This window comes from Geotrypetes seraphini, chromosome 15 (genome assembly GCF_902459505.1).
Source record: "Geotrypetes seraphini chromosome 15, aGeoSer1.1, whole genome shotgun sequence".
NCBI classification, from domain to species: Eukaryota; Metazoa; Chordata; class Amphibia; order Gymnophiona; family Dermophiidae; genus Geotrypetes; species Geotrypetes seraphini.
In genome coordinates, this window is record NC_047098.1 from 40,397,459 (window position 1) to 40,420,405 (window position 22,947).

Sequence of the window (22,947 nt, forward strand, 5' to 3'; positions counted from 1 at the left end):
CCTGTCTCTTTCCATCCGCTCTTGGTACTGGGAGGATCTCGGAGAAGGCCACTTTCACCTCCCTGACCTTTAGTTTTCTTCCAAGTGAGCAGAAGAAAGTTTTGTCAGTTGAAAGCCTGAAGTTATAATGCTGTTGTACAGGTCCATGATGAGACCTCATCTGGAGTACTGTGTTCAGTTTTGGAGGCGACATTATCGAAAGGATGAAGAGAATGGAATCGGTTCAGCGAATGGCCACTAAGATGGTCTCAGGACTCAAGGATCTCCCATATGAAGAACGTCTAAGCAGGCTGCAATTATATTCTCTCGAGGAACGCAGAGAGAGGGGAGACATGATAGAGACGTTCAAATATCATACAGGCCATGCTGAGGTGGAAGAAAATATCTTTTTCCTTATAGGTCCCATGGCAACAAGAGGGCATCCACTCAAACTCAAGGGTGGGAGACTTCATGGCGACATCAGGAAGTACTTATTCACTGAAAGGGTGGTTGATCGTTGGAATGGTCTTCCACCAGTGGCGTACCAAGGGGGGGGCGGGAGGGGCGGTCCGCCCCGGGTACCAAGCCCTGAGGGGGTGCTCCCGGTCCGGTCCAGTTCCCCCCCTCCTGCGCCGGGTGTCGCGTCTGGAAACAGCCTGCAGCAAGATCGCGATGCCAGAGATCTTTGCCTGCTTCGACTGTTTCCTCCGCCACGGTCCTGCCCCTCCTCTGATGTCAGAGGAGGGGCGGGACCGCGGCGGAGGAAACAGCCGAAGCAGGCAAAGATCTCTGGCATCGCGCGATCTTGTTGCAGGCTGTTTCCCCAGGGCAGTAGCGTACCAAGGGGGGGCGAGGGGGAGGTCCATCCCGGGTGCCGCCTTAGGGGGGGGTGCACAGCTGGCCCGGTCCCTATCGCGCTCCTACCCTCCCAGCGAAAGCAGCATCGGCGCCATTATCGAAAAAGGTAATGGCGCCAGGCCTTGGAGCACCAAGGCAGACCGCTTCTCCCCCCTCCCAGCTGAAACCCCGCTGACCATCCTATCTCTCCTCCCCCAAGTGAACCTTTCCGACCCTCCCAGCGAAAGCAGCAAACCTCCCTCACGAACTTGCTGCACTTCTTTGAGGGAATAAACAACCAGATGGATAAGGGGGAATCCATAGACATCATTTACCTTGACTTCCAAAAAGCCTTCGACAAGGTACCTCACGAGCGGCTACTTAAAAAGCTGTGGAACCATGGGGTGCAAGGGGATATCTACCGATGGATCAAACACTGGTTGGCAGGCAGGAAACAGAGGGTTGGAGTGAAAGGCCAATACTCAGACTGGCAATGGGTCACGAGCGGAGTTCCACAGGGGTCGGTGCTGGGACCTCTACTGTTCAATATATTTATCAACGATCTGGAGGCGGGGACAAAATGTGAGGTTATCAAATTTGCCGATGACACCAAACTCTGCAGCAGGGTTAGAAACACGGAAGACTGTGAAGACCTGCAAAGAGACCTAACGAGACTGGAAGACTGGGCAAAAAAGTGGCAAATGAGTTTTAACGTAGAGAAATGCAAGGTCATGCATGTAGGGAAAAAGAACCCGATGTTCAGCTACAAAATGGGGGGAACACTGCTAGGGGTGAGTACCCTTGAAAGGGACCTGGGGGTGATGGTCGACACATCACTGAAACCATCGGCGCAATGTGCGACAGCCTCAAAGAAAGCAAACAGAATGCTGGGCATCATCAAAAAGGGTATCACAACCAGGACGAAGGAAGTCATCATGCCGCTGTATCGAGCAATGGTGCGCCCGCACCTGGAGTACTGTGTTCAATACTGGTCGCCGTACCTCAGGAAGGACATGGCGATACTCGAGGGAGTGCAGAGGAGGGCGACTAAACTGATAAAAGGTATGGAAAATTTTGCATACGCCGACAGGTTAAAAATGCTGGGGCTGTTCTCCCTGGAGAAGAGGAGACTTAGAGGGGACATGATAGAAACCTTCAAGATCCTTAAGGGCATAGAGAAAGTGAATAAGGATAGATTCTTCAAACTGTGGGGAGCCACAAGAACTAGGGGTCACTCGGAGAAATTGAAAGGGGACAGGTTTAGAACAAATGCTAGGAAGTTCTTTTTTACTCAGAGGGTGGTGGACACATGGAATGCGCTTCCGGAGGATGTGATAGGCCAGAACTCTGTACAGGGGTTCAAGGAGGGTTTAGATAGGTTCCTGGAGGATAGGGGGATTGAAGGGTACAGATATAACTTGAGGTAGGTTATAGAAGTGGACAGAAACCACTTCACAGGTCGCAGACCTGATGGGCCGCCGCGTGAGCGGACCGCTGGGCGAGATGGACCTCGGTCTGACCCAGTGGAGGCAACTTCTTATGTTCTTATGTTCTTAGTAGCGTCGGCTTTATCCTCCCTCTGCCGCATCACTGATGACGTCATCAGTAACGCGGCAGAGGGAGGAGAAAGCCGCGAAGGAGGTTTGCTGCTCTCGCTGGGAAGGTCGGAAAGGTTCACGGAGGGGGGGGAGATAGGAGGGTCAGCGGGGGTTCGGCTGGGAGGGGGGAGAAGCGGACTGCCTCGGTGCTCCATTACCTTCTTCGGGCAGCAGCAGCGTTTACAATTCGCTGCTGTTGCCGGCTTCAGGCCTTGTTCTCTGCCTGGTCCTGCCTACTTCCAGTTTTCATGAAGACAGGACCCGACAGAGAGGAAGGCCTGAAGCGGGCAACAGCAGTGAATTGTGAATGCTGCTGCTGCCCGATGAAGTTCAGGACATCAGGACATCGGGGAAGGAGCAGGAAGAAATCGGCTGCTGGCTTTGTGCGGGCTAGGGGGAGAGAGAAAGAAAGGAAAAAATAAAGAGGGGGGGGCCAGGGGGAGAGAGAAAGAAAGGCAGAAAGAAAGAGGGGGACCAAGGGGAGAGAAAGAAAGGCAGAAATAAAGAGGGGGGCCAGGAGGAGAGAGAAAGAAAGGCAGAAATAAAGAGGGGAGCCAGGGGGAGAGAGAAAGAAGAAGGACCAGAAGAAGGACCAGAGACTCATGAAATCACCAGACAAAAAAGTAGGAAAAATGATTTTATTTTCAACTTAGTGATCAAAATGTGTCCGTTTTGAAAATTTATATCTGCTGTCTATATTTTGCACTATGGCCCCCTTTTACTAAACCGCAATAGAGTTTTTTAGCGCAGGGAGCCTATGAGCGTCGAGAGCAGCGTGGGGCATTCAGCGCAGCTCCCTACGCTAAAAACCGCTATCGCAGTTTAGTAAAAAGGGAGGGGGAATATTTGTCTATTTTTGTATAGTTGTTACTGAGGTGACATTGCATAAAGTCATCTGCCTTGACCTCTTTGAAAACCCGCGGAATATAAATGATAATTAACATTTTCTCTGCGTACAGCGTGCTTTGTGTTTTTAAAATTTTATTGTTGGTAGATCATTTTGACTTGGCCACAAAGGTAAGGGGGAGGGAGGGAGGGGAACTGCTGAAAGACATCTAGTAATCCTTGTAGGCTTGACTGCAGGGAATTATTTTTGTAAAATCATGTTTTGTTATGTGACTGGCATTATCTAGACTTTAATTTCTATGAATGAATAGAATGAAAATGATATAAAATTACTTGCTTGTTTTTATGTGCGTGCGCTGAAGGAAAGTGGAGAGAGAGTGGGCTGAGGATGCTGAAGGGAAATGGGGAAGAGAGTGGGGAGAAGACGCTGATTTATAAATTGACAATTGTACAGAATATTGTTTCTTTTTATACTTTAATATAAACAATTCAAGGCTTGTGTGGATGGAATCAGGTGGTTTGCGGGGATGGGGACCGAGCTTACGGGGATTAGTCCAATAAAATGGTATTTTTTTATTTCTCATTATTTGTTTTATTTTTATTTGTTAATTTATAAAGTGGTGATTGTTATGTATCAGGTTTTTCAAATTTACATCTACTGTCTTTATATTTTGCACTGTATTAGAGGACATGTGTTACTGTTTTTTGTGGTGTTGCATTGTATCCAGGGTCTGGTTTCTTGGCGGATCAGTTTAACTTTTGTCTACATATTTCTATTTTTAGTTTGTGATTATTCCATTTTGGGCGAGGGTGTATCTCTGTTCTGTGTGTTCTGAAAAAGACATAGATTTCAGTTGGCATTGACTACAGGACCAATTGACTGTGCGGGATCTGGCTTGTTTAGTTTTACAATGTATGTGTTGGTGTTCTAGTGCTCACTGCAATGTTTAAGATGCAGCCTTTTCCTAGGTACACTCTTGTGGTGCGATATGTAGATTGGTACTAAAAATCATATTTTTCATATAGATGGGGGGGGGTGTCAAAAAATGATGGGCCCCGGGTGCCACATACCCTAGGTACGCCACTGTCTTCCACATCAGGTAGTCAAAGCCAGCAACGTGCTCGACTTCAAGAGACGATGGGATAAAACATGTGGGTTCACTCCGGGGAAATGCTTAGGGGTAGGGTTCTTTTAAGGGGAGGGTTTTAAGGGGAGGCAGACTTGTTAGGCCGTTGGCCCTTTTCTGCCGTCATACTCCATGTAATCTATGAGGACCCAGGCCTATAACCACTCTAACCACCACATTCATGGTAGAAAATGTGAGCCCCCCAAATCCCACTCTACTGCCATAGAGGTGGCGCCTGCAGCCATAAGGGCTATTGGGGTTATAAACAGGTGGGTACAGTGGGTTTTGGAGGGCTCACCATGACCTATAAGGGAGTTGTGAGATTTTATGTGGCACCCTTTTTGTGAAGTTCACAGCAGTGCCCTGTAAGGTGCCCCACTGTTCTGTTGCCATGTCTGGGTGGCCAGTCAATCACAATGCTGGCCCCGCCCACATCCAAAAGGTCTTGTTCTGGATGTTTCAGACTTGGACGAATATTTGGGCGAGAATGTGGTATAAAGATAGATGTACTGGCGATCTGGACGATCAAACGCCTGGAAGTACAGAGAGACGATTTTCGAAAAAAAAAAAAAAATCTTTTGGACGTACTTTTCGAGAATGGACCGTTGGAGCCTGCTGACTTTGGATGACTAGCACCCTATGTCCAAATCGGACTTGGACATTTCTTTCGGTTATGCTCCTCCACCTGTCCATTCATACATGCAGTTGTCTTTTCATGTGTGAGCGTTTGGGACTGCTAGACTAAATCATCAGTGAGTAGGAATAGGATAGTATGTATGTATTCATTTATTTCTAAAATTTCTACACTGCCTATGACTATACTTAACTATAACTATATATATATATATATATATATATATATATATATATATATATATATATATATATATATATATATATATATATATATATATATACTATAACTACTGTTAACAACTGAAACATTCACAATAGTTCAGAGAGACAGTAGTGCAATCACAAAATAGTACAATCGACTAGTAGGTGTCTTTGTATAGCTTTGTATAGCCCTTGATGAATAAACTTTCATAGACAGGGAGATGTGTGAAAAAATGCCTGTTTTTAAATGCAGATTGTAGCCCTCAACCTGTCTCTATGGATGCACATCACCTTTAGCTTTTCAACAGAATAAATACGTAAATGTTATTTTATCGTATTTTATGCAGCTCTTAATTTGGATATGAACCAGGGTACCAGATTACATAGGAGGAGGGGCTTCAGGGTACCTTTGTGGGGTTGGGGAATGGATGGGGGTCAAACACACCAGCCTCTACCCCTCCCAAACTTCTTAGTTGTTGATGTGTGGGGCAAAGAATTACTCGAGCCATGGCCCACCTAGTAGAAGCAAGCAAGCAGTTTTAAATAGGTAAAGTTTTCTTTATCATGATTCATTGTGTACAGAACATTTCATAGGGTCACATGATGTGGGTTTAAAAAAAAAAAAAAAAAAAAAAATATATATATATATATATACGTCAAGGTTACCTTTATTGCATATCTCGGTGGAGATCAACTTCTTAAACATGCTTTTAAATATATGCCCTATTTAGGATTCCCAGTCTCCTATGATTCATTGTGTACAGAACATTTCATAGGGTCATATGATGTGGGTTTAAAAAAATATATATATATATACGTCAAGGTTACCTTTATCGCATATCTCAGTGGAGATCAACTTCTTAAACATGCTTTTAAATATATACCCTATTTAGGATTCCCAGTCTCCTACAGTTCAGTAGCTATGGGAGGGACTTAAAAATCCACCCATTCCCTGTGAAACTGCTCCATTCCCACAGAATCACCATAGGAGACTGGGGACTTGAGTGTTTCAGGTGAGGCAGGCAGCAGCTGGATCATGGCATATTTCAGCTGCCTCCCAGGTTTACTCTTTTCAATGGTGCACCCCTAATATTGAACAGACTCCTTTCATTTGTCCCTGGAGGAGTCATTTTCTATAATGTTTAGTACCTCCATCATGTTTTGGATGTGAAAGTGCACCTTGAGGGACCATTGTCAATAAGATACCTTAAAAACAGTAGGGGAGCCCAGAGTGAAAGCTTGATGTGTCAGGAGCAGAATTGTGAATTGAAGCCTATATTAAATAGAAAGTTAATGATGGTCAAACCGTGGTGATGGTGGAACATAAGAACATAAACATAAGAATTGCATACTGGGACAGACTGAAGGTCCATCAAACTCAGTATCCTGTTTCCAACAGTGGTCAGTCCAGGTCCCAAGTACCTAGCTAGATTCTAAGTAGTAAAATATATTTTGTGCTGCTTATCCTAGGAATAAGTAATAGAGAAGCAGTCGTAATAGGAAGAAAGTGACGCAGTAAAGGGAAAGCATTGTAAGTTTTGCGTGGTATTACCATGGTAGTGGTAGACCATTCTATGGTAGTGCCACAAGAGGCAATGAGGACCCTGGGCCCCCTCCCTAAACCTACCTTTTAACATCCCTAGTGGTCTAGTGGCTTCCGGGGCTGGAAGGAGTCCAACTCTCCTGCCCCTACTGCTGCAAAGATTTTCAAAATGGCTACCAAGACTTCATGAGGCGACCTCACGAAACTTTGTGAAGTCTTGCAAGGCTGCCCCATGGAGTCTTGACAGCTATTTTGAAAATCTTCAGTTCAGCGGCAGTTCTAGCAATGACTTCTTTGGGGGCAGGAAAGAGACCAACTCTTTCCTGCCCCCAAAGAAGCCACTAGGATGATAAGGTAGGGCACCGGGGTCAACATTGGTAGGTCAATGTCGGTGTTGTACCACAGGGGGGTAGGCAGGATGGAGGGGAGGAGGGGAGAAATGGACAGACAGATTGCAGGCAGAGCAGGGAGGGAGGGAGAGATGATGGATGGCAGAGCAGAGGAAGGGGCAGGGGATGTAGCAATTAGCAGGCCTGGCCCACTCACCAGCCATGGAGAACTCAACACCGGCATCAGGGAAGCAGGCTGGGCTCCTGTAGTCCCTGCATATCCCTCTCTTCAGTCTCCAGCTTCAATGGGTCAGAGTCAGTGGCAGAGATTCCTACAGGCTACCAGCCAGTAACCCAGAAGCCTCTCCTCTGCTGCTGTTACAACTTTCTGTTTCTGCTGGGCAGGATGCGGCAGAGGAGAAGCTTTTGAGTTAGCGGCAGGTAACCTGTAGTGATTGCTGCCGCTGACTCTGTCCTGTTGAAGCCAATGGAGAGTGAAGAGAGGGAGGTGCAGGAGCCCAGTCTGCACCCTCAACACCAGCAAAAGAGAGAGTTAACTGTAAGTGCAGTGGGGAAAAGATAGGAAGGAAAGCTGCTGCATGCAGGTTGAGAGGACAAGAGAAGAAAGATTATAGGACATGGGGTGGAGGGAAGAAAGGGAGAAATACAGCAAAGGGGTGGAGAGGGGCAAGAAATGTAAAATGTTACTTATGGGGTAGAGGGGAGGGAGAAAGACTGCAAGGAGAGGTTCAAGAGAAGGAGAAATGTTGGGGAATAGGGGTGCATGGGAGGAGAGGGAGAAATGTTAAAAATTATGGTGGAAGGGAGAGATGTTTGACCCAGGGCACAAAAGAGAGAGAGAGAGATGGTGTATAGTGGGAGAGAGGCAGAGATGTTGGACATTGCAGAGAAAGGGAGAGAATGCTGCATGGGAGAAGGGAGAAGAGTGATGTTGGACCAAGAGTATGAGGGAGTGAGAGTGAGAGAGAAAGCGATGTTGAACATGGGAGTGTATGAGATGGAGAGAGAGATACACAACAGGTGTTAACTTTTAGGGTTCCTTTTGCGAAGGTGCGCTAAGCATTTTAGCGCATGCACCATATTAGCGCGCACTATAGTGTGCGCTAGCCAAAAATCTACCGCCTGCTCAAAAGGAGGTGGTAGTGGCTAGCGTGCGTGGCAATTTAGTGTGCGCTATTCTGCCCTAATGCGCCTTCGTAAAAGGAGCCCTCAGTATAGTGATTGCAATATGTCAGTTTTTGACATTTACATCTAGTATCTTTATATTTTGCATAGTACAGGGAGATATCACTTTTTCTTTTTCGCTGGTGTTGCATTGTAGTTTTTTGGGAGGGATTCAATTTAATATTTTTCTACATGTTTCTATTTTTAATTTGTGGTTAGTTATTCTATACTGTTTGAGGGTTTGTCTGTGTTCTGCGCATATGAAAGCGACATGGTTTTCTGTTAACATTAACTGTTCAGGATGGATCTGTACTAATCTGGCTTTTTTTAAGTTTTCCAATAGGTTTACTTATGTTCTAGTATGCATTGTAGTGTTTGGTGCTGTGTTTTCCTAAGTACCGTATTTTCGCGGATATAACGCGCACCCGTGTAAAACGCGCACACGGGTATAGCGCGCAGAAATCACGATGATATGTACAAAAACTTTTGTATACCGTGCTCACGGGTATACCGCGCATGATGCCCGACGCTCCTTTCGCCCGCCCTGACTTTCCGTGCGCTGTCCCGACCCTCCGTTCACCCCCCCTGACTTCCGTGCACTGCCCTGACTTTCCGTGCGCTGTCCCGACTCTCCGTTCACCCCCCCTGACTTTCCGTGCACTGTCCCCCCTTGAAGTCCTGTCCCCCCTTGAAGGTCTGTCCCCATCCTGAAAGCCTGATGCCCCCCCCCGACGTCCGATACATCCCCCCCCCGGCAGGACCACTCGCACCCCCACCCCAAAGGACCGCCGACTCCCCAACAATATCGGGCCAGGAGGGAGCCCAAACCCTCCTGGCCACGGCGACCCCCTAACCCCACCCCGCACTACATTACGGGCAGGAGGGATCCCAGGCCCTCCTGCCCTCGACGCAAACCCCCTCCCCCCAACGACCGCCCCCCCCCCAAGAACCTCCGCCCGTCCCCCAGCCGACCCACGACCCCCCTGGCCGACCCCCACGACACCCCCACCCGCCTTCCCCGTACCTTTGTGTAGTTGGGCCAGAAGGGAGCCCAAACCCTCCTGGCCACGGCGACCCCCTAACCCCACCCCACACTACATTACGGGCAGGAGGGATCCCAGGCCCTCCTGCCCTCGACGCAAACCCCCCTCCCCCCCCAACGACCGCCCCCCCAAGAACCTCCGACCGCCCCCCCAGCCGACCCGCGACCCCCCCTGGCCGACCCCCCCACCCCCTTTGGTAGTTGGCCGGACAGACGGGAGCCAAACCCGCCTGTCCGGCAGACAGCCAACGAAGGAATGAGGCCGGATTGGCCCATCCGTCCTAAAGCTCCGCCTACTGGTGGGGCCTAAGGCGCGTGGGCCAATCAGAATAGGCCCTGGAGCCTTAGGTCCCACCTGGGGGCGCGGCCTGAGGCACATGGTCGGGTTGGGCCCATGTGCCTCAGGCCGCGGGTTTGGCTCCCGTCTGTCCGGCCAACTACCAAAGGTACGGGGAAGGGGGGTGGGGGGTCGTGGGGGTCACCAGGGGGGTCGCGGGTCGGCTGGGGGGGCGGTCGGAGGTTCTTGGGGGGGGCGGTCATTGGGGGGAGGGGTGTTTGCATCGAGGGCAGGAGGGCCTGGGATCTCTCCTGCCCGTAATGTAGTGCAGGGTGGGGTTAGGGGGTCGCCGTGGCCAGGAGGGTTTGGGCTCCCTTCTGGCCCGATATTGTCGGGAAGTCGGCGGTCCTTCGGGGTGGGGGTGCGAGTTGTCCTGCCGGGGGGGGGGATGTATCGGATGTCGGGGAGTCGGCCGGGCAAGAGGGCTTGGGCTCCCTCTTGCTCCGATCGTGGATGCGGGTGCGGGTGGGAGCGCGTGCGAGCGGTCGTTTGGGGTGGGGGTGCGAGCGGTCCTGCTGGGGGGGTGAATCGGGCGTCGGGCGGGGTGGGAACTATGTTTAAAAACTTTTGTATACCGCGCTCACGCATATAACGCGCGAGGGGTATGCGCGGTACGTAAAAACGCATATAACGCGTGCGTTATATCCGCGAAAATACGGTAGGTCATTGTTTCATGACTCGTGGTATGGCAGAATTGCTCTTCAGGTCCTGGGTGACATACCACGAGTCATGTAGTGTTTTGTATTACTTCACAGTATGCCTGTTACTGAATTTTGGATTTGGATTTAAATTACACTTTTTTCAGTAATAGCTTAAGGCAAGTTTCATTTCAGGTACAGGAGGTATTTTCATCATCCTGGAGGACTTACAATTTAAGTTTTGTACCTGATTCAGTGGATGGTTGAGTAACTTATCCAAGATTTCAAGGAGCAGCAGTGACATCCCTGGTTGTCAGCCTACAGCTCTATTAGGTACAGTTAATACAGATAGCACATACATACATATTATCTATATTAGCTGAACCTAATATTTGGTAACTCAGTCCCATACTAAAGACAAGCAGAGCTGAAGCCTGGTGGCTCTTTGGCAACCTACCAAAAACACTAAGGTTTATGGTTGCTAGTAACCTCAGGATTTATGGTTAGTGCTGCCAAAATAACACTGTTTACATAGCCAACAGGAAGATACTGGACTGGCAAGCTAAGTATTAAAATACACCCATATATTTCCAGAATACTGCAAATATTATTCTGTTCAATACATTGTTTTTTTGTACATTGTTTAGATTTTCTTTTTTGATACATAATTCCCTGGAATGCATAAAGTATGCATAAAACAATCAGTAATAGAAGTACTGTCCCATTTTTTTTAAGAGTGGTGCTCATACAGGGGGGAGCAGTATTTTTAAGCTGCACTAAATATCCAGTATCTGAATTTTATTCAGAGTAGCTATAAACTGTATGCAAATATGTAGGGAAAGCATGCAGAGTTTGGCATGCTTTCCTAATTCTTTGTGTTTATGGCCCCCTTTTATTAAACCACGATAGCGTTTTTTAGCACAGGGAGCCACGCTGAATGCCCTGCGCTGCTCCCGACGTTCGTAGAGTTCCTGTGAGCATTGGAAGCAGCGTGGGGCATTCAGCACGGCTCCCTGCGCTAAAAAAACGCAATTGCGGTTTAATAAAAGGGGTCTATATATAGAGACTTAAATAAATGTTTATTTGCAGTGCCTTAGGCTCATAAAATTGCATAAAATCATGTTTCTGCTTTGAGCAGGAATATGTGAGGAAGAAAATTAAGACTGCAGAGATGAGGATGAAAAATGCACTTCATTGCAGGGATGGTGAGGAGCTGGGGATGAAATTTTGTCCCCACATCAATCTAGGTAGATTATCATGAGATTAATTTGGAAAGTGATTGATTATGTTTAACTTTTAAGAGCAGAGGATGTAAATTTCCTGCATTAGTCTGTGCACACGCACCTTGGAGAAGGACAATTGAACTCATTGGTACTTAGCTTATTAAATGTGCAAGAGTATGGCTTAGATTCCTATTCAGGAGAAATGGCTGGGAGCTCCACAGCTCATGCTGAATCTCTTTGGGAATTCCATCCTCCTCTATTCCATTACAGCACTGCATTAAGACAGCACAACAGGATATAATCGGTGGTCTGGCACAAAGTGCAGTGTTTCTCTTGAGAATGTCACGGGCTAATCTAAGAATGATGGAGAAGCTGTGGTAACAATTCATGCTCAATGAAGTTGGCAAGAGTGAGAATGTATGTAACTGAAAAGGAAAGGTACACAAAATTTATTTCAACCCAAAAAACATGTAAACATTTCTCCTCTTCACTGGCAGCAACTTAGAACAAAATGTTATCTTGAAAATATTTGGCCTGGCAAAAGATTTGACATGGATTCTGAAGACTGGTTTGCTCACAAAACAGTGCCTGTATTGATGAGATTATTCTCTGGGCAGCATTACAATCTAGATTCTATAGGTTTGGCATAGTTCTTACTCATTGTGGGATGCAATAAAATCAGTTCCCAATGTCAGTCCGACCTCCTCTAGCTGTTCTTGTCTATGCAAAGAAAGAGGCCTGTGTGGCAGGTACAATGCAAACATGGGTAAAAGTAACCTGGGCTGTGCAGCATGTACAACCCCAATGATACAAGCATGATGAAAGCAATTGCAGTGTGCGGCATGCACAAAACCCCCACCCAAGTAACTTTCCTGGGAAGACTTGATGTTCTATGATGGCCTTTCTCTGTCATCATTTACTACATTACTATCTCCCTAATGCATGTGCAAATTTGGGCATACACAGAAATTGTGCACACAATTGAATTGTTTAACCAGCCAAATAGTGCCTATAATTGGCTGCTGACAATCAATTATTGGACCTAATTGGGAATAATTTGCATATTTGCAAGCATCTTTATAGTTGCTATTTTTCCATATAGATCTGAAAAGGAGGCATGGCCACGGGAGGGTCAGGGGCATTTCTAGGACTTCCACACAGTATTATAGAATTAGGGGGATCTGAACCTAATTTAGGTGTGGGGATTTACCCCAGGGTTCAGTTGGTGTAAGTCCTTGTGCCCAATATTGGGCGTGGATCTCAATACTCCCTTTCTTCCCCCATGCAACATTCTCTCCCTTTCTCTAAATCAATGTCTTGCAAACTTTTTTGAGCTGGGACATACTAAACCTAATATCCCTGGCTCAAAACACCCGGAAGTGCGCTGGCGTCGGTGTGATGATGTCATTTGCATGCGCAAAGGCCCTTCAAACGGGCCTTGCGCCGAAAGGAGAGAAGGGCCAGCAGAGCTGGAGAGAAGGGCCGGCAGAGAGAAGAGGTGCCAGTGTCAGGAGATTGCTTACAGGACATGACTCTCTTCGCAAGAGAGTCAGCTGGTGCCGGCATCTCTCCTCTTCCCCAGTGAACCACGGCACACCTGAAATCTCAGGAGGCACACATTGCTGTAAATGACACCCAACTTTGAGCGCTGTTTATATATCATCTAGTGCCATTTTTTGACACCCAGATTCTAGCAGTTTACAGAATTGAGTCATAAGAACATAAGAACCCTTTCTGGGTCAGACCAACGGTTCATCAAGAGGAGAGGGCAAGGAGTCTTCTCTTATCTCCACTACTCCCTGGATACACTCAAGTTTCTGGAGTAACAAAGATTAGCTGGGTCACAAAGGTAAAGCTCTCTAGTTTTCCACTGGGTGAATTCATCACCTACCCCTATCACTGGTATCACCCAGCAGCCAGGAAAGCTTGTCAAGTAAGAGATAAAGGAATGCTTGTGGAATGCAAGGGAGAGGCAGACTGGCTTCTGGAGGAGGAAAGGCAGAGTTAACCCACCTCCATTAATACCAGATATCGCTACAGTGCAGATGAATTCACATCACTCGTGAACATAAAGGGGCTGATGTTATAAAACCTTTTCCACATATAAGGTCTGTTTTATATGCAGAAAAGGGCTTTTTATAATATGGTGTACAAGCATAAAACGTACATGCACAACATATAGATGCACAGGAGTAGTTTGGGCAGAGTGAAGAGGGGGGGGGGGGTGTCGTGATGTGCGAGCATATTTTTTTAAATGCACAGATGCACATATACAGTAGATACATGTGCATGTTTTCTCCTTCTTTGAAGCAGCTGTACATGTGTGTGGCTGGGCACTGGCTACTGTTGGGGCTGAATCTGAGAATTTTATAAAGGCACATGGGCATTTCAATTACCTTCATAAAACAGACACCTTTTTGGACTTCTCCCATAGAAACATAATTGCAGATAAAGGCCAAATGGCCCATCCAGTCTGCCCATCCGCAGTAATCATTATCTCTTCCTCTCTCTAAGAGATCCCACGTGCCTATCCCAGGCTTTCTTGAATTCAGACACAGTCTCTGTCTCTACCACCTCTTCTGGGGAGACTGTTCTACGCATCTACCACGACTTGATGAAACCCAGTCAACATGGATTCAGGAAAGGGAAATCATGTTTGACGAATTTACTCCAATTTTTTGAGACCGTGAACGAGCAAATTGATAGTGGGAAGCCGGTGGACATAATATACTTGGACTTCCAGAAAGCGTTCGACAAAGTTCCACACGAAAGACTTCTCAGGAAACTACAAAGCCATGGCATAGAGGGGGATATACAAAGATGGATAGGCAAATGGCTGGAAAACCGAAAGCAGAGAGTGGGCATAAATGGGAAGTTCTCCGACTGGGAGAAAGTGACTAGTGGTGTACCCCAGGGCTCGGTACTTGGGCCGATCCTTTTTAATATTTATATCAATGACCTGGAGGAAGGAACATCCAGTGAGATCATCAAGTTTGCAGACGATACAAAGCTATGCCGGGCGATCAGATTGCAGGAGGATAGAGAGAAACTCCAGAGCGACTTGTGTCGGTTAGAAACATGGGCGGAGAAATGGCAGATGAAGTTCAATGTGGAGAAATGCAAGGTAATGCATTTAGGCAATAAGAATAAGGAATACGAGTATACAATGTCAGGTGCAACTCTGGGGAAGAGTGAACAAGAAAAGGACCTGGGTGTACTGATAGATAGGACCCTGAAGCCGTCGGCACAATGCGCAGCAGCGGCAAAGAAGGCAAATAGAATGTTGGGCATGATAAAGAAAGGAATCTCGAGTAGATCAGAGAAAGTTATAATGCCGCTTTATAGGGCAATGGTCAGACCACACTTGGAATACTGCGTCCAACATTGGTCTCCCTACCTAAAGAAGGATATAAAACTGCTGGAGAGGGTGCAGAGACGAGCAACAAAACTGGTGAAGGGTATGGAGAAACTGGAATACGAGGACAGACTTATAACACTAGGATTGTTTTCCCTTGAGAAAAGGAGACTGCGTGGGGATATGATCGAGACCTTCAAAATACTGAAAGGAATCGACAAAATAGAGCAGAGAAGATTATTTACATTGTCCAATTTGACACGGACTAGAGGACATGTAATGAAGCTAAGGGGGGACAGGTTCAGGACTAATGTCAGGAAGTTCTGCTTCACTCAGAGAGTGGTTGACACCTGGAATGCCCTCCCAGATGAGATTATTGCGGAATCGACCGTCCTAGGCTTCAAGAGCAAACTAGATGCATATCTCCTTAAGAGAGGCATATAAGGATATGGTGGACTATAAATTACGGCAGGGCCTCCGCGTGTGCGGATCGCCGGACTTGATGGACCGAAGGTCTGATCCGGAGATGGCATTTCTTATGTTCTTATGTTCTTTCTATAAAAAAGTATTTCCTTAGATTACTCCTGATTATGATGAAGACCACACACTATTTTAGTAGCCTTCCTCAGGACCGACTCCATCCTTTTTATATCTTTTTGAAGGTGTGGCCTCCAGAATTGTACACAATATTCTAAATGAGGTCTCATGCATTTTATAAAATCAAGCTCTGCATGGATAATATTTTTGAGTATTCTTTCAGACTCTTCATTTACATTTGAAGAACAAATTTCTAATTTGTGGAGGAAGATTTTATATATTATGAGGAAATTTAGACTAGGGAAATTGTGTTTTTTTGAACATCGTTTTGCACTGTTGGTTCAAATGTTAGTGTTACCTCAACTTGATTACTGTAATTCTTTATATTTAAACTTAACATCAAAGCTGATTTTAAAAAATTGCAGTTGCTCCAGAATACTGTGGTTAGATTAATTTTTGGTCTAAAAAGATATGAAAGTGTTTCATCAGCATATAAGAATCTTCATTGGTTATCAGTTGAGAGGTGAACTAAGTTTAAATCAGCTTGCATAGTTTATCGTATATTACAAACTGACTCTTTAGATAATCTGATTTTGCTTTTTTCTCATTTGCATTATTATTCCATCAGATTCTGTGGTACTACATTTTCCACAGATTAGAGGAATACGGTATAAATGACAGCTCAACTTCTCTTTTGCTTATGCTGCCATTACAATTTGGAATAATCTCCCTATTTACATTAGGACTGATATCAATTATTTAGGGTTTAGTAAAAATTTGAAAACTTTTTATATAACTTGTTATATTCATGTTATGATGATATTTTAATTATTGACTGCTTTTGTATTTTATGGCCTCTTTGAATGTAAATCACCTTGAACCTTTTTGGTACAGTGCGATTAATAAATTGTATATTAGATTAGATCATTGGTGATTATTGGCTCCACTTTGGGTGCCTGTATAGAATCCCATTCTATAAGGGCTATTCTATAAATTTGCACCTTAGTCTAACTGCCCCAATGTTGTGCATTTACCACCAATTCTATAATGGTATCTTGGTGCCAAGATGCCATTATAGAATAATAATAAGTGTAAATGTCCTGGATTTGTAATGCCACCTTCTGGGATACAGCCAAAGCAGTTTATACCTGTATTTTACTTTATTCGTATGAAGGTACTTTCTCTGTCCCTAGTGGGCTCACACTCTATATTATACCTGGGACAAAGAAGGGTTATATGACCTACTCTGATCACAAGAAGCCACAGCATAATGCTGTCATATTATCACCCACGTCATTGGTAGGCATAAGTGTTAACGTTGTGTTGTTGAGTAGTGCACAAGGCAAATTATATCCACCTGGTATGATCTCAAAGTTAGGGCTTTTACTGTTTTTATTTTTGAATACTGAAGTTGCTTTCTCCTTGCAATTATCTTCCAAGCCTGCATACCACCTCTGGATTTATACCGTACTAACCCTAGTGTCACAAATGACATCCAATATCATTGCACAAACTCGGATCCTGTTCTAGGTAAATAATTTGTGACATTGTTTTCAAGCATGGTCGTGTCCAAACATTTCAGAAAATTAGAGTAGTAACCCAAAGATGAAAAGAATGACAATTGAACTGAAAATGTCAAACTGAAACCGGGAGGTCTTGTCATGAATACTTTCGACATGTGGCTGAATGGATGTGGGAAGAATGTAAGCTAGGAAACGCAGTTTAGGTGTATTTACTCTTTAATCTTTCAATTGTAGTACAACTATGCTTAGGAGTGTAATGAGATCGGCGGGATATAAAGGCTAGTGTCAGGGCTTTGAAGATGCATTGGTTTCTGAAGGGTAGCTAGTGTACCGAGGCCAATGCAGGAGTGACGTGATCGCTGATATTCAGATTTTTTTGTGCAAAGCATACATCAATAGGTGTTGAGCGCACTCAGGTTACGCCCGAGTCTTCTCTTGCTTTTACACTCCGCAGCAGCATAGCGCCCTCTGCAGGGCATCTCTAAACGCGACAGCGCTTGGAACCATATGCGCGTCGCTTCGGCTGCTCTGCTTCCGACGCCAACACTCTCGTGACCCGGAAGTAGAGACGAACCCGGAAGCGCAGGGCTTGGCCGTCTGGATGGAGGACGAGGAGTTGACGCTGGTGGAGGAGCTGGAGGCCGTGCTACACCTCAGCCCGGAGGTGCAGCAGGCCATCGAACAGGTGAGGTTTACTTCCCCTCCCCTCGGGGATTTCGTGCGTTGGGGGTCGATTAGGTACAGACTCCCCAGCAATTGCCGGCACAGGTCAGGAGATCGGGATCCAGTGGTCTGTTCTGCAGGCGATGTTCGAGCCCCCTCCTCGCACCATTCAACAAAGTCCTGTTTCTTTCCATCGACCTCTACGATTCTGCACAGTGCAAGGATCATGCTTGAGGAGGCAAGACCTAAATTCATGTGGTGCGCCTCCTGCTGCAGTTGTAGAGCTGCCTGCCAATTTATTCAGTTCCAGGAAGGAGACTTTTTTGGCCAGTCCTCGTTTTGATTCTACCCATTGGAATCGGTGCTGCAGGCTCTATAATTCAGCAAGGTAGGGTTGTCAGAAATCCAAGACTGGTCTGAAATCTCCCTACTGGAGCTGGATAACTTGGCAGCTCTGCAACTGCAGGTTTGAGGTCAGGAAATGGTCAAGACTACTTGAAGAGCAGGCTCTCTCTATATTCTTCCAAGATCGCTAAGGTCCTGTCAAGAGCTACTTCTAATAAAAGAAAATCGCATGATGTGACATCCACCAATGATTTCTCTTGGACATAACCTATAAACTCTGGAACACACTTCCAGAAAGATTTCTCTGTAATGCAGGAGAAGCTCTACTTTAGAAGGAGGGTGTCTCTTCTGCCAAGCTTGTCTAGTAATTTTAAGTTTGTATTATAGTCAACGTATGTTTTTATTATTATTGTACATTGTCTAGAAGTCTGATTAGGCGGTATAAGAAATTTTAAATAAACTTGAAACTTGATGGAAGAAGCAACTAATTAATAAAACATACAAGGACTAACATCAGCTGCACATATTTCAGCAGGTCTTGCTTGCTACACATGCAGTTTTCCCTTTGTAGTCACTCTTATTTAACTTCTGTTATCTGTATGTTCCACCTTGTTTACCTCCTATACCAGTGTTCTCCAATGCACGGCCCCTAAAGTCCTCCTTTAAGGCCCTCAAACAGTTGACTAAAATACTCTTCATATCCTTTAAATGTATTAATTTCAGTCTTGCCTACTTGATATAGCAACTGCACAAAACAAACAAATATTGGGATGACTCAAATGTAATTGCCCTTTCAAAAATATTAACACTTACTCAAACTATAATTAAAAGGCACAAGATATATGCTTATCAACTTTTTAATATTCAAGAATTAAATTAAATAAAACTAATTTTTTAGTGAAAATGCTCAGAGTGCAACACCTTTACTTGCAACTAGAGTATTTTATACCCAGTCTGAACAAGCAGGTGAAGATGATTTACAAAATAAGTAGTATAAGCAAGTTTGAAATCTTTTAGTGGCCCTCACAGCTTTCTGGTATTCACACTAGCCTTTTACATGAAAAAGTTTGGAGACCACTGTCTTATGCTGTCTATTAACTGTCTTATTCTATCTTTGTTCAAACAAGTGTGGGATGAACACAGAGGATCTCTAATCAGAAAATAATGGGTATACATTGAAGAAACCAAGGCCTGTACTGGGCAGGCTTGCACGGTCTGTGTCCTGTATGTGGACATTCAGTTGAGGACGGGCTGGGCAGGGCTTCGATGGCTGGGATAGTTAAGATGGGCTGGAATGATCTTTGACGGAGACTCCAGTCAATAGAACCTAAGTACACTACCGGTTAGGGCTCTGGGTTTCTGGCCCAGAAATATCTAAGAAAAAGGACCATTTAAATTAAATGATTAATTTATGGAGCATGTAAGATTGGGCAAACTGGATGGAGCATTTGGATCTTTATCTGCCGCTATTTACTATGTTACTATGTCTATTAACTGTCTTATGCCATACCATATTGATTCTTATATCTAGCAAATGTCAGCTAGGAATAATTGCGGCTTACAAAATATTAGAAATGATACAGAGGCGTAGACATCGTACAAATGACTGTATAAATATAGATCAGTGTAGTTAAGAGAATAGAAGTGTTTTCACCATCCTGAGCTTGTGTCTTATGCTATTAAGATGTTTTAATGTGTATTGTGTTGACATTGTAAATAGGATATTATGCTATAATTTATACTATTTGAATACTTTTTCTGAGCAGTACTGTAATTGTTAATTGTCTATTTTGGGGTTATACTTATTGTACACTGCCTTGGATGAATTTCCTCTTAAATGCAGTCAATAAACCCTAGTTAATAAGGAAATGATAAATTCATAAATAACTACCATAGTGATTTGGTAAACTTTTAAAGTCACAAGTTCCCAGAGGGTTGCCAGAGACAGAGCCAGGTGTGGATTTGGAATAGTGAAAACACTGTAATTCTGCATTGCTTGCTCACTTCTGATGAATATCTTTTATTGGCCCAATAAGGATCATTTCTCAATGTTTTGTATATGATACCTTCAGCATTCTGGGATGTACCACATTGGTTCATATAACGTTAGCCACTTTCATTTGTTATAGCCTTTAAGGTGGTTGGTCGTACAGGTAAAGGGCTAGGCTGTAGGCAGGGCCTAGTGTAGGAGGTTGCAGGATCCAGGGCATCTGTCTGTACATATATGAGATGAGTGTGGTTTGAAAAATTTGGTAAAAAAGCAAGTTAAACAACGCAGTCTCCATTGAGGGCCGTACACTTACCCCCTGTTTTACTAAGGTGCGCTATGCGTTTTTAGCGCACACTAAGCGCTAACGCATCCATAGACTATCATGCACCCATTAGCATTTAGCGCGTGCTAAAATTTTTAGTGCACCTTAGTAAAAGGTGCGCTAAGTGTTTTAGTACGCGCTAAATGCTAACGCGTGCATGTTTGTCTATGGACACATTAGCGGTTAGCTAAACGCATGCTAAAACGCATAGCACACCTTAGTAAAGCAGGGGTTTAGTTGAGTTTCCATTTTTTTCTTAAGTTATTTTTCCTACGATACGAAAAACTGGAAAATTGCTGGACTAAATGTATACCCTCAATGAAGACTGTGTTTTTTAACTTGCTTTTTTACCAGACTTTTCAAACCATCCTTGTATACTTTTGGAATATGCAAAAATGGCAGAGGCTAGTGATACCTTTTATACTAAAATGGCTACCTTTGGCCAAAAAAGCAAACAGGATACTGGGAATTATTAAAAAAGGGATAGTTAACAAGACTAAGAATGTCATAATGCCCCTGTATTGCTCCATGGTGCAACCTCATTTGGAGTATTGCATTCAATTCTGGTCTCCTTATCTCAAGAAAGATATAGTGGTGCTGGAAAAGGTTCAAAGAAGAGTGACCAAGATGGTAAAGGGGATGAAACTCCTCTCGTATGAGGAAAGATTAAAACGATTAGGGCTCTTCAACTTGGAAAAGAGACAGCTGAGGAGAGATATGATTGAAGTATACAAAATCCTGAGTGGAGTAGAGCAGGTACTAGTGGATCAATTTTTCGCTCTGCCAAAAACTACAAAGACTAAGGGACACTCGATGAAGTTACATGGAAATACTTTTAAAACCAATAGGAGGAAATTTTTTTTCACTCAGAGAATAGTTAAGCTCTGGAACGCGTTGCCAGAGGATGTGGTAAGAGCAGATAGCGTAACTGGTTTTAAGAAAGGCTTGGACAATTTCCTGGAGGAAAAGTTCATAGGCTGTTATTGATAAAGACAAGGGAGAAACCACTGCTTGCCCTTTATTGGTAGTATGGAATATTGCTACACCGTGGGTTTTGGCCAGGTACTAGTGACCTGGATTGGCCACTGTGAGAACGGGCTACTGGGCTATTGGTCTGACCCAGTAAGGCTATTCTTATTTAAGTTTTTATATTCAAAAATGTTGAGAATGGATTTTGGGGTGTGTACATGATTGTGTCCCACAAGAAAGCATCCCTGCCTGGCTCTTGATGATTTAAGTGGGCAGAAAGGGAAAAGGGATGGAACTTGATATACAGTAAACCCCCGCAAATTTGCGGTTCATTGTTTGCGGACTTAGTCGTTTGCGTTTTTTCACTGCAACCGGCAGCCACTTTAACCAGGTGGTCGCTAGGACAATGAAGATGTCTCTTCATGGACAGGATGGCTTCTTCAACGGCATTTTGCGCATCTGGTGCCAGGAAATCCCCAACGCCGCATTCTTTGCCAGGGGATGGAATTCCTTTGCTGCCGCTGCCGTCAGAGAAAAAGAAAACAGCATCTGCGGTCAGCACGAAAAAGAAGCAACTGGCTCTGGAGGCTTGCAGAACCCCTTCCCCGCAGGTTTACTTCTTCTAAAAAGGTTTAAACTATGAGATATGCTTTTTTTAAAAAGTTTTTTTTACCACACCTACCCTTGTCACTTAAGGGGCCAAAATTCACATAAGGGGCTGAAATCTAAAACATAGGCTAAGTCGCAGGCCAAATTTTTTGTTAAGATACTTAGGGGTCCTTTTATTAAGGTATGCTAATCCAATTTAGCGCACGCTAAATGCGCGCACATTAATAAAAGGACCCCTTAGTCTTAGTAAAAGTATAGGGTTACAACCTATCCAGCCCCATGCCAGCTCTGTGATATAAACAAAATAAATAAAAAAGACTATTCCTCTCACTTTTAGGTCCTAGTTCATGTTTGCTGTCGTAACACCAGCTCTGGCAGGATACATATTTCAAATCTGACATGTAATCACAAAACAGAAAATAAAATTATTTTTTCTACCTCTTGTTGTCTGGTCATTATTCAAATCATGTTGGTCCTAGGCTCTGGCAGTCTTCTGATAACTCGCTTGCCAGGGTCTCCTGCCCATTTGTCATTTTCTTCTTTCTCCATGCTAACCATCCTTCTTCCATCTCTGTCCTCCCCTTCTGCTTCCCTTTCTTCCCCCGGAAGTCAGGCATATTTCCTTTTTTCGTCTCCATCCCCACAGCTGCAGCGATGAACCTCACCATCCCCAGATCCACCATCTTTCCTTTTCTCAACTACCTTTCATCCAGCATCTCTCCCTCCTTCACCATCACCCCAGGGTCCACCATCTCTCCCTTTCTCTTCCCAACTACCCTCATATCCAGTATCTATATCCCCCTCCACACCACCCCTTGTGTCCAACTTCTCTCCCTTTCTGTTCCTTCCCTCCCTCCATCCCATTGTCCACCATCTCTTTCCCTCTCCTCTGTTTTTAGACCCTTTATTTCTTCCCCCCTCCCCCTCACTCCAGCATATGCACATCTCTTTGGACCCCTCCTTCCCTCCTTCTGTGTACTTCTACACCAGGGTTTGCCCATGTCCCAAAGGCCTGCATGTTTTCTCCCTTCTTCCCAGTCTCACCTTCGAGATTTGGCCCGCCGTTCCTTCCCTCCCTCTATCCCGGCTTCCTGGTCTCATTTTTAAAGCAGC

At 44.9% G+C, this 22,947-nt stretch overlaps 1 protein-coding gene across 2 annotated transcripts in view; it reads left to right on the forward strand.

Annotated features, from left to right (window-relative positions):
* VPS53 (VPS53 subunit of GARP complex) overlaps positions 1 to 22,947 on the forward strand; it is a 229,844-nt gene that overhangs the window by 11,297 nt on the left and 195,600 nt on the right. The window contains exon 1 of one of the 2 annotated variants that reach the window (XM_033921548.1): positions 17,538 to 17,621. The exons of the other annotated variant lie outside the window; for it this stretch is intronic. Within the exon in view, the coding sequence (XP_033777439.1) occupies positions 17,538 to 17,621 (84 nt within the window). Of the gene's footprint in view, positions 1 to 17,537; positions 17,622 to 22,947 lie in introns of those variants that run through there. 2 annotated transcript variants of the gene reach the window in all.